This window comes from Falco peregrinus, chromosome 6, assembly GCF_023634155.1.
Source record: "Falco peregrinus isolate bFalPer1 chromosome 6, bFalPer1.pri, whole genome shotgun sequence".
NCBI lineage: Eukaryota > Metazoa > Chordata > Aves > Falconiformes > Falconidae > Falco > Falco peregrinus.
In genome coordinates, this window is record NC_073726.1 from 37,934,105 (window position 1) to 37,950,097 (window position 15,993).

Consider the following 15,993-nt stretch of genomic DNA (forward strand, 5'->3'; position numbering starts at 1 on the left):
ATGACGGGGGCGAGGGGGGAGGTGGGGAAGGGGGGGACGCGGGGGTAGCGGGGGGAAGGCGAAAAAACCTATGCGACTTTCTAGACACCCTCCTCTCCCCCCAACCCCAGGATCGAGGGGCAGTCAGGGGCTGGGCTGGTCAAGATCGGAGGCGGCAGCAGCCCCCGGTGGGACCCGACACGCACACGCACACACACACGCACACGCAGACTGAGACATTGCAAGGGCTGAGAGAGGAGGGAGACGGGAGAGCCCCGTTCCCTGCTCCTCGCTTTCGCAATTTCAAAATCAGCTCGAAATGACCCAGCGAGCGCTGGTTGGTCGGAGCCGCGCTGCTCCATGTTCCCCATTTACATTGAAAAGCCCCAGCTCGCTCCCTGCACAATAGTGAAAGTCCCGAGGAGGCTCCGCGGCTCAGCCACACGCAGGAGCACCCCGCCGCTCCCGGGCCCCGGGGTCCCCCCGCCGGGGCGCCCGGCAAAGCCCCTCGCTACGCCTCTGCACCTCCTCGGCGGGCAGCAGCACACAACAAAGCCCCCCGCCCCGTCTCCAGGACTCCTTCACTTGCAGCATAATACGTACATGTACATGCCTATAATACCATAGATCTGCGGCTCTACGTATCTATACGATACTGACTTGTGGTTGCTTCCTGGGTCTGCCTCGTCCTCTCTTCTGAGGCTCTGCGGTTGCAGGTTGCTCCTGGGCAGCAGTGGAAGGCTGACCGGGTCCCTCACCTTGTGCACTCATCGTGACTTCTGCTGCTCAGCTTTAAACCAGTCTCTCCAAAGCACCTTGGAAGGGGGGGAATCAAAACGAGCTCTTGCTGCTTTTGCTGCTCGCTGCCACCACCACACCGGACGTCCTGGTGCTGCCAAAAAGGAGAAGAGAAGGGGAGGAGGAGGAGGAGGAGGTGATGGTGGTAGTGGTGCTGGTGGTGGTGGAAGAGGAGGGGGAATGAATCTCTCTTACAATTTAAGAATGGTTAGTAGCATGAAGCAATTCAAAAGAGGGGAGGTTAAAAAAAAACAAAACCAAAAAAAAACCAAAAAACAAAAAACGAAGAAAAGGCAACTCTGGAAGTGCAAGGAGAGGGGGAAATACTCCCGAGGGTAGTCGGGAGCAAACCAAGAAGGGGAAAAAATCCTACAAATTGAAAGCAAGTGGTGGCTATCGCGCTTAGATCGGATCAGGACAAATTAAGATAAGACACACTGAAAATGGACTGAGAACACTGCACAATCTTGCCAGAAGCATGCACCCTGGGAAGACGGGGATTTCGGCAGCAGCGGGAGCAGCGGGTAAAAAGAGCGATCATTTAAAAAATAATAATAATAAAACGATTTGGGAGATTGAGAAGGAAAAAAAAAGGGGGGGGGGCGGTCCTGGGTTCGTGTCTGTGATGCGAGCTGCTGGGACTGGAAATATTATTATGTGAGTCCTGCCCACGAACTAAACTAGGATGATATAAAAAAAAAAAAAAATGGAAAAGAAAAGAAAAACCACCTTTAACCGTGGGTGGAAAAACCGGGAGGGGGCTAAAAAAAAAAAAAAAAAAAAAAAAAGAGGAGGAGGCAGAGCAAAAAACCGAAAAACCCAGCGACCGGGGGCTGGCGGCCGGCCAGATAAAACATGAGCAGTACGGCAGCCGGGGCAGCGGCGGCAGAGCACGCCGCGGCCGCCTCACGTGCCCGCACCGGCCCGGCCCCGCCGCCGCGGCAGGTTTAAAGGGCCAGGCCGGCGTCCCGGTGCCCCGGCCCGCGCTCCCCGGCTGCCCCCGCGCAGCGCCGCGGTGGGGGAGGGCCGGCCGCCCCCCACCCCCACCCCGCGGCCGGCTGCGCGGGCGCGGGGCCGTCGCTGCACGTGGGCGCCCCGCCGCCGAGCGGAACAAAGGCGGCCGGGACGGGACGGGACGGGGCCGCCCCCGCCGGGCACCATCCGTGCTCCGGCCGCGGCAGCCGGCGGGAGCGCGGCCCCGCGGCGGTCGGGGAGGCGTTGCCACTGCGGCCGCGGGGCCGCGCCGGTGGCATACGCTGCGGCGGGCTCGGCGCCTCCAGGGACGGCGGCCGCCGCGGTGAGATGTGGGCGGTGTAACCCGCCGGCGGGTCGGAGCTTTCCTGCCGGGACGGTGACGGGCACGGGGAACGACCTCTTCGGAAGCGCCCTGCTCCGACATTGTTCCCGTGAGCGCCACCGGGCTGCAAGTCTTCCCGAACTCCTTACGCAGCGTGTCCCACGCCGCCTGCTCCCTCCTTCGGTGCTCGGTCCTCTCCCGTGCAAGCCGCGGCTGGGCGCCCCTTCGCTGTGGCACCAGGCGATCGCCACGAAGGCCGGGGAGGACGCCGGTGCCTGCGCGTCCCCCACAGAACGCGCGCACACCTGGGCTCCATGGGCGGCTTCGGCATTTCCCCCGGCCCCTCACCTCCCCGGCGGTGTCGGACCTCGGCCGAGAGCGAGCCACCCCTGCCACTGCCTCCTCACATGCCTCCTCCCCTGCTCGGGGGTGGACAAACACCAGAGAGCCCTTGGAAGGAAATACAAAGTTCCATTATCGTGTGTAATGCTGAAGAGGGCAGAGATAATTGCTGCAACACTTGTGGCACTAGCTATCTAGATACATCCCGTTGTCTTGATACCTGATAAATTCTTAGCTGGCCATAGATAAATAAGGAAATGTGATCAGGCGAAAAGTTACTCTGATCAAACATAGGCAGTCATGGACGAGCAAGGACTCTGCTGAGGAAACAGCTGAATTATTTTCTGTGGCAAAGTACACTGCAGACAGATGGGCTAAAGAAAAAGTAATCCTAGAACGCTTCTTAAAGCTGAAAATATTCCCAAAGTGTTCTTAATCCAATCACAAGCCTACCGAAGCCTGCTTCTCTCCCATCCCCAAAAGCAACTAGCTATGGAAGATGGACGTGGTCCACCTGTTAAATCTCATAGCTATCAGAAAAGTCTTGTAGACCAACTACACTTTGTCAAATATTCAGTTCCCATCACACCACGAAGAAATCCGCAGGGTCATACTTCCGTTCTGCACATCAAAAGATTAAGCTGCTGTGTGAGATCAGGATTCCAAGCGGAGATGGGAAAGTATGTAGTTTCAAGAGTAGCAGCAAATAACTTTTATAATGTCCATTAATCTCTTTGAAGCATATTCATGTATCCATTTCTCTGGAAGAAAGTAGTACATGCAATTGCTAAAAGCCTGTAGCTCCAAAACTGCCATCTCCACAGATCTGTCCCGTATGGGCTGTTAATAGTTCCATTAGTCTTCCCTTGAGTAGTTCTAGTGACGATACCATAGTCCAAAGAGTTTTTACATACAGCCATAAGCAAATAATCTTCGCATGGGAGCAATGTTCCTAAACTCACTGTTTGAAAGCTGTTCTGGACAAGAAAAGTCTTGGCACTTGCACTGTGCCCAAGCATAGCAGAGTCTGGGCCCTTCTCTAGGGATGTCTGCCTACAGACTCACTGTCATAACAAGAATTAGTATCAGAGCTCTAAACGACTATGGGTCTTTCATTTATTTAAAACAGTCTTGATTCCCTCCTTAACCAAAAGTTATTAGATTATAAACCAGTATGATACTCCTGATGACAGCTCTGGGCATGAAAACCTGCCTAGACTAATCAAAAAACTTGCTCTTACACCGTTTATATCCAGAGTACCTTAACATGGGTAAGCAACCCGACATCCAGAACCCAGAAAGCCTGACTTCCTCAAGTGGCTGGTGGAAGCTGAGAAGCCAGGAACAGCTCTTGGTTTTGTTCCAGTTTCCTTCCCAAACGAGATGTGGTAACTGTTCCTTCCAGTGTTCCAGTCCATCCTCTGACAGTATGGATTATTGCTCCATCCAGTGCAAACACCAGTGAATATATCTGTATAATTCATTGAAGAGAATACTGCAAAGTTACTGGAGTAGAGATTGGCCTACTTTCCACCAGCTATGGCCTGAGATTTAAGCTTTGGTCTACTAACAGAAGTATTGTGCTTTTTATTTTCTTTTCTGGAAGCATTCATAATAGGGTAGGAAATTTATAAACATAAAATAAAGCCTGTTTTCCACTCTCTATGAGCCTACACACTCAGGAAATTTCCAAAGAAATTAGAGGAATTCCTACAAGATTAAGGAGAATGAAAAATAAGATGGGAGAGTTTGTTATCTAATCTGGAACATCTACAAAGAGGCTGTTTGTTATTCTATAGTCAGTATGATGGCTTGTAGAGGGTTAATTGGCCTCTGTTCCCAGAGGGGATCTTTTTAAATTGTGCAGCCTAACAGCAGCAATAGTACTGTGCATCAGAACACAGAACTCCAGGCTGCAGCAAAGCTTCTCTTAGACAGAAGATTACAAGTTAAATTGGCCTTGGACATCATAAAGAGCAACAAAGAACCCTCTTCCCTTGCTCTCACTTCTGCACGTACCTCCTTTCTCAAAAGTCTGGGGAGGCAGAAGAACCACACGCCCTGTCAATCCACAGGCTCATGTTGTGCACCATCATGGGGAAATGTCATCTATAGATAGCAACTTAACACAACTCGTACATAACTATAACTAACTAATTCCCACCTGAGGGAGTTTGGGAGCTCAGATGGTCTTAACTGGTAATGCATTATACAAGGAGAGAACATTTTTTTCCCCCCCGAGCCCCTACATTTCCCTGAAGGTCTGCAATGCAGTCTGTGTGATAGGAAGTGTGTCACCAACTGTACTGCTCACCACATATGTGAGAGTGCAGAGGATCAGGGCACCCCTCCGTTCTGCTCAAGGTGGGTCCTCTTTTCTTCACCGTAGTTCCCATGGAGTGCAAGCTACTTGAAAGGGATAGTGATAAGGCAAGTTTAAGGCCCTAGCTCAGGGGAAGCAGCAATGGTTTGACTTTGGAGGAGGTCTCTGGCCAGGGATGGGAGAGCAGATGGTAAAATTCAGAAGTATTTTTCTGCCCATTTCCTCAGTTCCTCTGAGGGAGCTCACAGCTCCCCGCTGCCTCAGAGCGCTGCTTAGAGGAACAGCCTTGGCCTGCCAGTGCTAGAGGCTACCCTGCATATAAGGGTTGTATACTGGTTGGGCATTTCACTTTTGTGGCCAACCAGAACAGCCGAAGATCTTTACATAGTCAAAGGCTACAGCGGGTACTAAGGGAGCTGGGAATCCTGATACTAGAAAAGCAGTCCTCCCAGGAGAAGTACATTTTGCAAATATTGACTGTATTTGTGGGAAAAGCTGACTTTCGTTTCCCCTGGTTCTTCTTGAATGGACTCCCTCTGATCTTGGGATACAAGAGCGAGGAAGAAGGAGCAGGCACAAGAACCTGGAGTGCACCTATCAGATAGGCCAGAGTGAATTGCCACTCTCCTACTCATTTCTTTTCATCCAACTGGTGGAACCAACAGCGGCTGCTGCTTCATAATCAGCAGTCTGCAGATGGCTGGGAGAATGCTTTAGGGAAGCGTGACTGTGACTGACAAACAAGACCCAGAAAAAAACATTAAGGCTCACTCTCAGGCCTCATCTGCACTGGGGAATTTTCTTCCCTCCTCCAAATTCCCACCATTGCTAATATGAATGCAGCTGCACAATTGTAGGGATGTTGGGAGTCATAATATGAGTTTTCATCTTGTCAGCCATTTGCAGCACTGTGTCAATTAACCCTCCTCAGAGCAGGGTTAACTGATACAGTGCTGAAGACGGCTGCTGGAGCTGAAAGCTGTCTATACTAAGGCTCCCATTGTTGCTAACCCTGGTGCAGCTGCAGTGGAATCAGCCCATGTGGGATTATTTTGGTAACAATTCTCCAACCTAAAAACAGCCTTAAAAATGCAACATAGCCACCTACGGGCCAGAACATGCTTCCGCTGCACCTCAACAGCTATGCATCTAGGCTGTCACCCTTCATCATGAGATTTCTCTTGCAGTCCTTTCAGTCCAGAAGGTACTTTTCATATTTCTGTATGAAACACTCAGTGGGCTTCATCTCAGCAAACTGGTGTTCCTGTCACCTCCATAGGACTGCCTCTGCTCATTAGTTCTCACGAGCTTTGGACTTGGAAGATGTGTAGACAGCCAATTATCTGGTAGTGCCTTTTCACTGATTCATATATTCATTAATTAAAAAAAAATATTTGCCCTTTCACTCATGGAAACTTTATAATTTGTTTTTAATTTCTATTTCTTTAGTTTATGGCTGGAGAGTCTTGTTCACCAGCAGTTTTGCTTTTTTAATGCTAACAAGTAAAGCCTTATTTATGCAGAGCAGCACTGTGAAGACTCAAGCTGATTTCTGATGGAGTAAAGTTCTGTTTCAAATGAGCAGAGTTGGCAGAATCAGTCCCACTTGTTTCCATGTGCTTTAGGAAGCACTTAAGAAACAGGCTGGTGAAATGGGCGTTTCGGTCCCTGCTAAGACTAATACTTCTAAAAAGCACCTCTCTGTCCTTCTCCCACATCCATGTTCAACACTAAATAAAACAAGGAAGTGTTGTTTCACATTTGTTATACTTCTGAACAACTATTTATCAGATAGATGCTGGCAGTCAGGTTTTTTTAAGTGCAGTGTACAAGTGTGAAGATGTTAAAGCCCAGGCTCAGCAAAAACCTCAGTGAAAAACCCTAGCTCACTAGAGCCCTTGGTTAATGACAAGCAGGTTTTCAATTCATGCACAGCTTTTTATGCACATACAGAACACAGCTATATGCAGAATGGTGGGCAACTGCATATACCTGTAAATATCTACAGAGACTCTACCTACCTACCCAGGGAAACAGCAAAGGGGCAGACACAGACGAGATACTGCCCACAGCCTCCAAGCTGTGGAGGTGAGCTGCAGTGCTCAGCTCAGGTCTCTGGGATGCTGAGCAAAAACTGGTTTGGCAGAAACTTGGATACAGCTGAGTATTTTGAGAACAGGGAGAAGAACTGGCTCACTCTTCCTTCACCTCCTGTTTATCTCTCCCAGGGATCCCTTTGGACAAAGTGAGGGAGCGGGCAGAGTAACTGAGCTGCCTGCAAAGCAGGTGTGACAGCAATCCGTGGAAGGAAGGAAGAGCAACGTATTGACTACCCCTTTAGCTCACATGAGCTGTGGGGATGCATGACAAAGTTCTCAGGTCACAGTTGTCACACAAGGAGCCTGCCTCTTGGTAAACATATTTATATATTTGCCTAAGTGGTTTGCACTAATCTCCTGAAATGTTCTTATAAAAATGCTAAACAACTCCCATCCCAAATCCCCGTGGAACTGGATTTCTCCTCTCGCTTAGCCTTTCCCCCCTTCAATATTAGGCTCAGTATCTTGCATATGTTTTTATATGAAACTCTGTGATTAAAAGTACTTAAGTCTGGCTCATTTTTCTCTGCAATGAGTTCAGTTATTTCCTTTTTATACCTTCCAGAATTTACTATACCATATCTAAATATTGGCTGCAGTCCACATGTTTTAGATCATTCTCTATAATGGTCTTGTTGTTATAGAATCCTTTTTGTGTGTGTGAGAAAGAGAGAACATGCATATGTGTTGGAAGCAAGGCAGGGTGCATATAATTGTTTGGAAAGAGAAATCAGCGTATATTAATTCCATAAGTGATTTCTGAACTGATAACATAAAAGTGATAAAAAAATAATGAGCAGTGAAATCATAGACCTTCAATGCATTACTTTGTATGTGTGGTAAATAATATTTCTGATCCCAACATGTTATCCCACTACACATATTCTACCAATAAAATGACTAATTCACCTTTCTTTGCTATACTGTTTTACAGATCAGATTTATAGTTGTCAATTTTCTCATTTTTACTTATGTTCTAAATGTAGATCCTTTGACCTGAGTCATACAGTGTGTTAGTCAGTGGTAAGGTGCGTGGAGATAAAACTAAGGCAGCAGCTGAAAGTCTTTACTTTTTGCACAAAAAAAGCTTATCACCTGCTGAAGACAGTACAGAGAATGTACACAGGTAGGGTAAGTTAATGATCTAGGGGAAAAGCAAGATTTGATGCTTCATTTGACAAATCAGAAGCTTTAACCAAAACAAACAAAAAACTTTACTCACAGTGTCATAATGTGTGGCTAGAGCTTATGAGGATTTAACTGAGAAATGCCTCTCTGCTCCCAGGACAAAATGAAATAAGTAGCCCTGTCCCAGTGGACACCTTTGGCTCTTGCCTGTGACTCCACACATAGAGGATACATTTAAGTGGCAAACGGACGGCATCAGTCCACTGCACGTTCATTCTCCACATGGACCGATCTGTGCACAGCAAGTGTGACTTGGCTCACATTGGCTCACATTGGACAAACCAGTTTGCACTTGCAGCAGGCTGAGTGTCCTCCCAGTTGCGGGTATGGGGTCATGAGTGCATTGAAAATTTGCTCCCAAATTTCTTTTAACTTCTCCTTGTGGACGAGTTCTAAGACAGTCTGCCAATGATGTAAATTCAGACCACTTACCCACGTGGAGACATTCTCAACCACCCAGAACACAACAGATGCAGAAACCCCTGCACTAACTATTCCACTCATGTCCCACTCTGTACGGCTCTGAGTCAGGGATTAGGCAGTTCAGAGGGCTGAGTGGCTATCATTTTGTGCTGGAAGGAATTTCACCCAAAGAGAGCGTACTTAGTTCCTAGAATTTTTTTCCCCACAACCTAAGATAAACTTCTGCTTTGCTTCATTAACAATAGTTGTATTTTTAATCAGCATTATTTTGTACTATATTTTCTTCGGAAATACCCGTAATACAGTTTATGTGAAATACAAACAAATGAGGGAACAATTTTTACCTAAATATATGAATAGCATTTTGCAATTTGTCATTGTGATATATTTATCTTTTGAACTTTAAGTGAGCTCAGCTGAAAAAAATGCTTCTCTTTAGCACATGACTGGAAAATATATTACACCAGAGAAGTATATTGCTTTTTCAGTTTAGAAATTAGTGGCTAAATATAATTTTCCACTATACTTACTTTCACAAAGTATGTAGTAAATTATTTACATTACAGTAAATTCTAAGTACATATTCCAAAAGGTGTTAAAATCAGCATTCTCGCTCAAATTAATGGATATTTTGTGAATGTGCATTAAAACTAAGATCCTTAAGATCTTTTGTTGCCTGCTGAAGCCTTAAAACCACTGTAATATGACTAGAGCAAAACAAATTTGTCAACAAAATAAACCCTGGGGGATGGAAAAGAAACTAGTATGGAGCAGAAAGATACAGACCAGCCAGCAAAGTAACAAAAGTTTACAGCAGCTGAAGATTTGGGTTTGCTTTCTGTCTTACACCCATCTCCTTCTAGCAACACAGCGTATGCTAGTTACTGCGTGTAGTCTTTCCAATCAAAATTTTGCACAGATCAAGAGATGCCCATGGTTTCCAGCCGGCCATGCTGCACCACTGGCTGCAGCAGCAACCGAGCAGGCAGCCTCTCCGCAGCAGCACCGCAGAGCCCAGCAGCATCGCAAAGCCCCACAGCACCGCAGAGCCCAGCAGCACCGCAGAGCCCAGCAGCACCGCAGAGCCATGCAGGAGCGCGGTGCCAGGCTCTCTGGCCATGCTGGCTGCGCTGCACGCCTGCACAGGTACATTGCTCCCTGCTTCCGAGCTGCCCCAGCAAACAGGGCTGCTGGAAGGCATCAAAATCATTCAGCCCATGCCTCGCTACCTCCCTTCCGCTGGATGGCTGGGGAACGGGGAGGAGAGCTGGCTGCAACTGAATGCAACTCTTCCAGTGATGGCAGCTGCTCCCAGCCGCCATTTTGCCCAGGGGTCATTTGCCTGTCACATCCCAGACATGTAACCCTCATGTGATGGGAGAGCAGCCAAGCAGCCATCAGGAAAGGCTGGGGCTGGGTGGGAGCTGCAGCGGCTGCCAGAAGAATTCATCTGACACACAGCCCGTTCCTTATACACTCCGGGGCTGCACCCAGGGAACAAGGCTGCTGGGAGCAGGCTGTAAGCCTGATAAATTGTCCCATCTGCCATGAAAGCTGCCACTCCTTAGGATGAGCACCTGCTTCCTACCAGCACGCCGTCATCGCGTTTTCAAACTGTTCTGTGGATTTGATAATCAGATTGCTTTTTGTCTGTTTTCCCTATGTGCATGTATGGAGTACAAAGGAGGGTCCAGGGCTTACAGCACCGGTTGGGAGCTCAGGAAAGGGAGATTCCTCCTTTCCTATAGCCAACCGTCCGTTCCTGTCTGACCCTGGGCAAACCACTTACACCCAGCTCCTTGAAGGTGTTGGGATGCCTACCTCCCACCAAGCTAAGCAAGAAAAACAAGTCTGTGCCCTAGCAGGAAAACGCAGATGCGAGTATTCCCTGTCTTCCAGGGTCATTATGAAGATGAAGATGTTTCTGGTCTACAGAAGCTAGAGTAATGGCAGCCATGCACAAATCATATATGTGAGAGTAGTGCAAACACCGAGGAAAAGCTGCATGGTTACCTAAGGCAAAGAAACATCTTTAAAAGTTTTCAGTTGTGACTCAGAATTAGTAAAAAGAGGTTTACCCAAATCTTCATACTTAAAGTTTTGCCTGAAAATATTCCTAGCGTTTTATTTATTATTTTTTGAATAATTATATTAGTAAGACTCCGTTATATAATCACAAGAAAATTAAAACTCTCCAGGGCATGATCTTAGCTGTGTAATTAACTGGGGTGGTTAAAAGTACAAAGTGAACCTGAAGCAAAATTTGTACCAGAACCACACCTCATTATGTTTTGCTGCCTAAGTCTGTCATAAATAGAGATGTTTATTACACATCTGCCATTTAAAGTACATATTACATGCAATGTTATATTTTATTTAGATTTAAAAGTTTTAAAACACACGATGTTAAGCTGTGTTACTATTAACACATGCCTCAGGGACCAGGGGTGCACATTCATATTGTGCCTTAGGTTATATTATAATTCAGTTACTCCGGAGTTACAAATCATTTACAGAAGTATATTGGGTAATTAGTGTGCCTAATTTCAGTACATGGAGTTTCATTGGTGTGAAAGAACAATCCAGCCCTGTATATCCATTCACATGTATTAGACCAGGCTTCGTAGTCTGTCCTTAGAACACCACTCCATCCTCTGCTGTCAACAGCAAATGGCACTAAAATCTCCAGCGCTTCCCAAAACATAAGCAGTTATTTTTTTTCCTTATGATTATTTTCTTTCCTTTTTTTTTCTTCACACCAGAAGTGATTCAGTACTGATTCAAATGTGTGGGCAGAAAGGGCAAGGGATGGTGCACCCATTACATGCTTCTTAATTCTCTGTTCTTTGGGCTTGCTTTCCTGAATAGGCTGCCCTCCTGGACTACTTCCAGGGCTGGCTTTGAAGAAATCTTTCACAGAAAAGCTTTCGCGGAAAATCATTATGTCCAGGATCTGCATAGATTGAAGTCCTTCTGCATGCACATGGGTTATTCCCAGCAGATCCTAAGCAATTGGCCAGTGAAGAAAAACAAATGTAATTTCTTTGATGCAAGAACTTTGATGAATAAAAATGCCACCTACTAGTCAGCTTTTCTTTGTAAGCTGGTTATCCAAAGTCAACCTCTACGACCATTTCCTAGTTACCACTTCCTCTTAGTTGTGTGTTAAGGTAGGACAAATTTGGTATATCTTACATATCTAAGATATCTATCTGCATAATGAACATTTGATGTTGTGGTGTTATGGATAGTGTTACTCCCATCACTGGCAAAGGAAGTTAATCTTTAATATCAGCCCTATCAGACTTTTCTGTAGCATTTCATAGTATGGGTCACCTGGCAGCCCTGACTGGTTTCTAAAAAGCTAAAGTAGCAAATATGAACACTTCAAAATGAGTCAGGCCCATCCCTTCAGACAAATCCAGGGAACCATAAAGTCCTGTGGCACCTTCAGCACCCCATGCTTACATGAGGAATCTTTCAAAAGGTTTAGTCTTTGCCTGATCGGCCTATCTGCAAGACTTAGCAAGAGGGAAAGAGCTGAAATGCTAGCAATTCCCAAAGACTTCACAAAGGCTCTGTACTTCTCCTCACCAAATACGAACAGCAGAATCTCCCAGATTCCTCAATACCACACTGTTAATTCAGACTTGCACATAAAGTAACTGGCAAAAACTGAACCCAAGACATCAAGTGTTAGAAAGAGGGATGCACTTAAAACAATTTCCCTAACAGCAACAATCCCCACCAAGGGGACCTCTGTCCTCAGGTTTTTAACTTAGTTCAGAATCTTAGGGTCACTTCAGACACCAAAATCACTCTGACAGAAGAAAAAGAATTAAAATGCTATTTGAGCTTAACAGGAAAAGATAAAGATGCCTCCACTGGCAGAAAAGCTGCAGTGGGAGCTCAACAGTCCTCTTCCTATTTTGCCTGCCACCACCCCTTCGAGTACGCTCAGGCTGGCCAGGCAGTAACCAGAGGTATAGTGTGGAATCACAGCATATATAGTCTCTTGTCCATTTGATTGTCAGGGTCATGGAGGCAGCTGGGTTAACCACACATCTGAGTGACAGAGGATACTGTGGTTGGGGAAAAAGGAGTTGGGGACAGAAGAGGGAAGAGACTACATCCGTGGTCAGGGGTGCTGAGAAAGGCATAGCAAGCATCACACAGAAAATGGTTTAATATATCCCACTTATGAGAATACTTGGGATTTATTGACAATATTTTTCATGCACTTTTTTCTTGCACTTTTGAAGTTTGGCTACCTTTGTTCCATAGGTTTAACTACCAGGCCTGATGGAAGAAAACCCCCACGTATTAACACATTAGAATCCTCTTAATATTACCTAAAATAGCTTTTCCATATAGCAGTTTAATGCACAGCAGTCCAGCAACAATTCTAGGGTATATTTCCACGTGTGAGTGTGTGTAACACCTAATGCCTTAGAGATTCTCGGCTCACTTGTAGAATAAAGTTCTGCATTACCTGATAGGTCAAAAAGGATGCTGGAAATTTAACATAGATTCAAGCAGAGGTTTGTTTATCCCACCCATTAAGGGATGATAGTCCATATTTATGGAAAAAGAGAAATGTTTTATTGTGGGAAGAGGGTGTTTGCAGGGTATATTTAACTACCTGATTTTGGTCCACTTTCAATACAGAATAGTCAGAAACAAGCCACTCCAAACAAGAACCAGTAAAATATATGCAGCGTACACCATGTGTCTCCAGTGTCTAAATGTATAGTCTATAAAGTTACATATCTCAATGGAAATGTGCACTCTGAGCTTAAGAAATAGAAAGTCACTGTTTTCCTTATTTGTCCTTAAAGCCAAATGTTTAAAATTCCATGAGTCTAGTAACAATTGTTTTAAATACAAACTTGTAAGTCACAGTTTCACATAGAGGTATTTAAGATACCTCTTAAGAGACAGAGTATCTTATATTTACTAAAGGTTAGAATAGGTGCTACATCCATATTAGAACGGAACAAGTAGCAACTTTATTTTGATTTCTGACAATGTGTAAGTGGCATTTGCCCAGTAACGTCAGTACAGATGCTTCTGTTGAGTTGAATAAGATTCTTGGAGTGTAAATTGGAGGAAGTCTCAAAAATCTAGATGCCAGATGTCTGAATGTTGGTTTATTGCAAGTGTGTATGTCCTTTAAAACAGGATTTATCTGGAATTCTTACTGTTTGACAGATTGAACACCCTCCTAAATGCATGAACTTTGTGTGAAGTAAAGAAAATGTTGATGGACATTAATTGGCATAACTAAATAACAGAAGAACGGAGCTGCATGGAATATAGAATACAATACTCTTCTATCTCCAAAAGTTTATCTCACTCAAACCAAGACAGCTTATATCTTCATTGAGAATTCAATACTTCACAGGCTCAGTACTTTGGCCAGGACCCAGCTGAGCAGGTAATTCTGTTCTCTTCAGTGAGGTTAGTCACATGCCTAAAATTAAGCAGGGGATTCTGTGCTTTGCTAGACAGAATGCAGAGTACTCCAGATCTTTTCAGATTCTCATCTGTAGGTTGAATATATTGACACTTTGCATTTTTTGTTGTATAGTGCTGCATAGACTTGAAAAAGTGGAATCAAGAGGGAAACTGATGAAACTAGGAACAAAGACTTGAAACTGGTCTCCATTTTGAGCCAAAGGTGACCACCAATCTGTTTTCACAGGATTCTGCTGCTGCTGCAGTCAGCAGAGAACATCAGCCGAAGCTGTCTTTGTTTTGAAGATATGTGGTGTTGAAAAGGTATTTGTATTGCATCAGTACCCCTATTAGGTTAACATTTAGGGCAATTAAGGCTTTACTAATTTTTCAGGAACTTGGGAGTCTCAATACAGAGACAATGTGGGGAAGACTGCAAAGCACCGGAATATTTGGGAAAGGCAAATTGCTTTTGATGTCATCATTTGATCATTTATTTTGTTCTGTACAGAGGATAAGCTTCCCAGAATTGTATACTTTTAAAAGAAAGCCCTAGTACATTCTGCAAAATGGGTGGCACGCCACCGGGAATCATGTTAAGCCTGTTGTTCTTCTAAAGAAACAATCCATTGATTTCAGCCATACTTGAAAGAACAGTCAAAGTCTCAAAAATAATTAAGTTCCTACAAGTCAATGAGAGGAATCTAAATGACGGCTCCAACAGAGGGAAAGTTGGGCAGGATTCAGGTGTAATATGTTAAATTTGACAGCAGCCCTTTATCCAATCAGTACAAATGATTGACTGACCATTCAGAATAAGTACTGCTCCAGGCTTGCTGCAAAACTCTTTTGTCTGGTAGGGAAAGTCCAATGTGGGATTGTTCACAGCAAAGAGAAGGAGGGAAACCAGAGGATAACCAACACCCACGGCAAGTGTGCTCAGGCTTCATTAGCTACTCATAGAACAATGCATATGGTTGCTCCAGATTTAACTGTCATTTAAGACTTTAGATCATAAGGGGATACATGTAGAACCCAGTAGCAGCTAGAGCAGGAGAGTGTGGGAAACAGTATGAACGAAGCAAGAAGGGATTCAAGTGATCAGTGTTTATGAGTAGGAACTCCAGTTATAGAAAGAACATTTTTTGTTCACACTGGAAACAATGGAACAACACACACTGAAGAGACATTTATTGGATACAAAAAATATGATGTTGCAAAAAGTAATAAAAAAGGAGAATAAAAAATCGAATATTAGAGAAGCCAACCACATTTATGTATTCATTTCCTCTAAGAAATTCTACAGTGTTTGAAATCTAAGATTTGTCTCACGCAAAAAGTAATCAAGTGTTCTCATAGATTTCCACAGAACAGCACTCTGGGACATGATGGACAAGTAGGACATCGGAAATGGATAGACAGACACAGGTGCAGAGTTACTGGCAGCTCTGCTCTGAGAGTCCAGTAGGTTCTTCGCGACAGTTCTTATTGTGGGATTATTGCTAACATGTATTGCTGACATCAGTTTTGCATTCTTATTTATTTCTGGAATACTGCCTGCTTTCATGAGATGCTCTTTCGACAGATGAATCCTCAAATACAAGCAGGGGAATGGCAGCCCAAAGACATACTCTTTTGGATGTTCATCTTCTCTGGGGTCATGCTTTGCAGGGAGAGGCACCCGGAAGAAGAACTGAGTCTCCTTCCTTCACTTATAATACTTACAAAACAGTGAAACAAATCCCTTAGATAAAACAATACTGTGTCTTTCCTGACAGTTTAGAATAGAAGACTAATATCTGCGGGCCAAATTTTAAAGTTTTTACTTCAGTCTTATTCATTCATTCCTTGGGCAGAACGCCATTTGTTTCAACAGCTTTGCCTGAGGAATAACCACAGGATTCAGCTCTTAAAGGATACCAAGTATCTTACAGATTATCCTAAGTGCAACTAAGAACCTTCAGGCGCAAATGCGTTCCTATACTTTGCAAATTAACCATTCCAGGGTCTACAGGAGACATCATCATAAGTCTTTAAGCAAAAAACTGAAACGTCATTATTTAAGCCTGGGAACACCGGTTAAGGGC

General features: G+C 44.9%; 1 protein-coding gene across 5 annotated transcripts in view; it reads right to left on the minus strand.

The window, feature by feature from the left end:
- HMGA2 (high mobility group AT-hook 2) overlaps nt 1-2,480 on the minus strand; it is a 123,066-nt gene extending 120,586 nt beyond the window's left edge. The window contains exons 1-2 of one of the 5 annotated variants that reach the window (XM_027793401.2): nt 2,423-2,480; nt 640-871 (exon numbers count right to left, since the gene is read on the minus strand). In XM_027793401.2, the coding sequence (XP_027649202.1) occupies nt 640-750 (111 nt within the window). In that variant the 5' untranslated portion in view covers nt 751-871; nt 2,423-2,480. The other 4 variants (XM_055808633.1, XM_055808634.1, XM_005242067.3 and 1 more) reach the window with 4 other exon arrangements.
- Between the last annotated feature and the right edge of the window lie 13,513 nt (nt 2,481-15,993).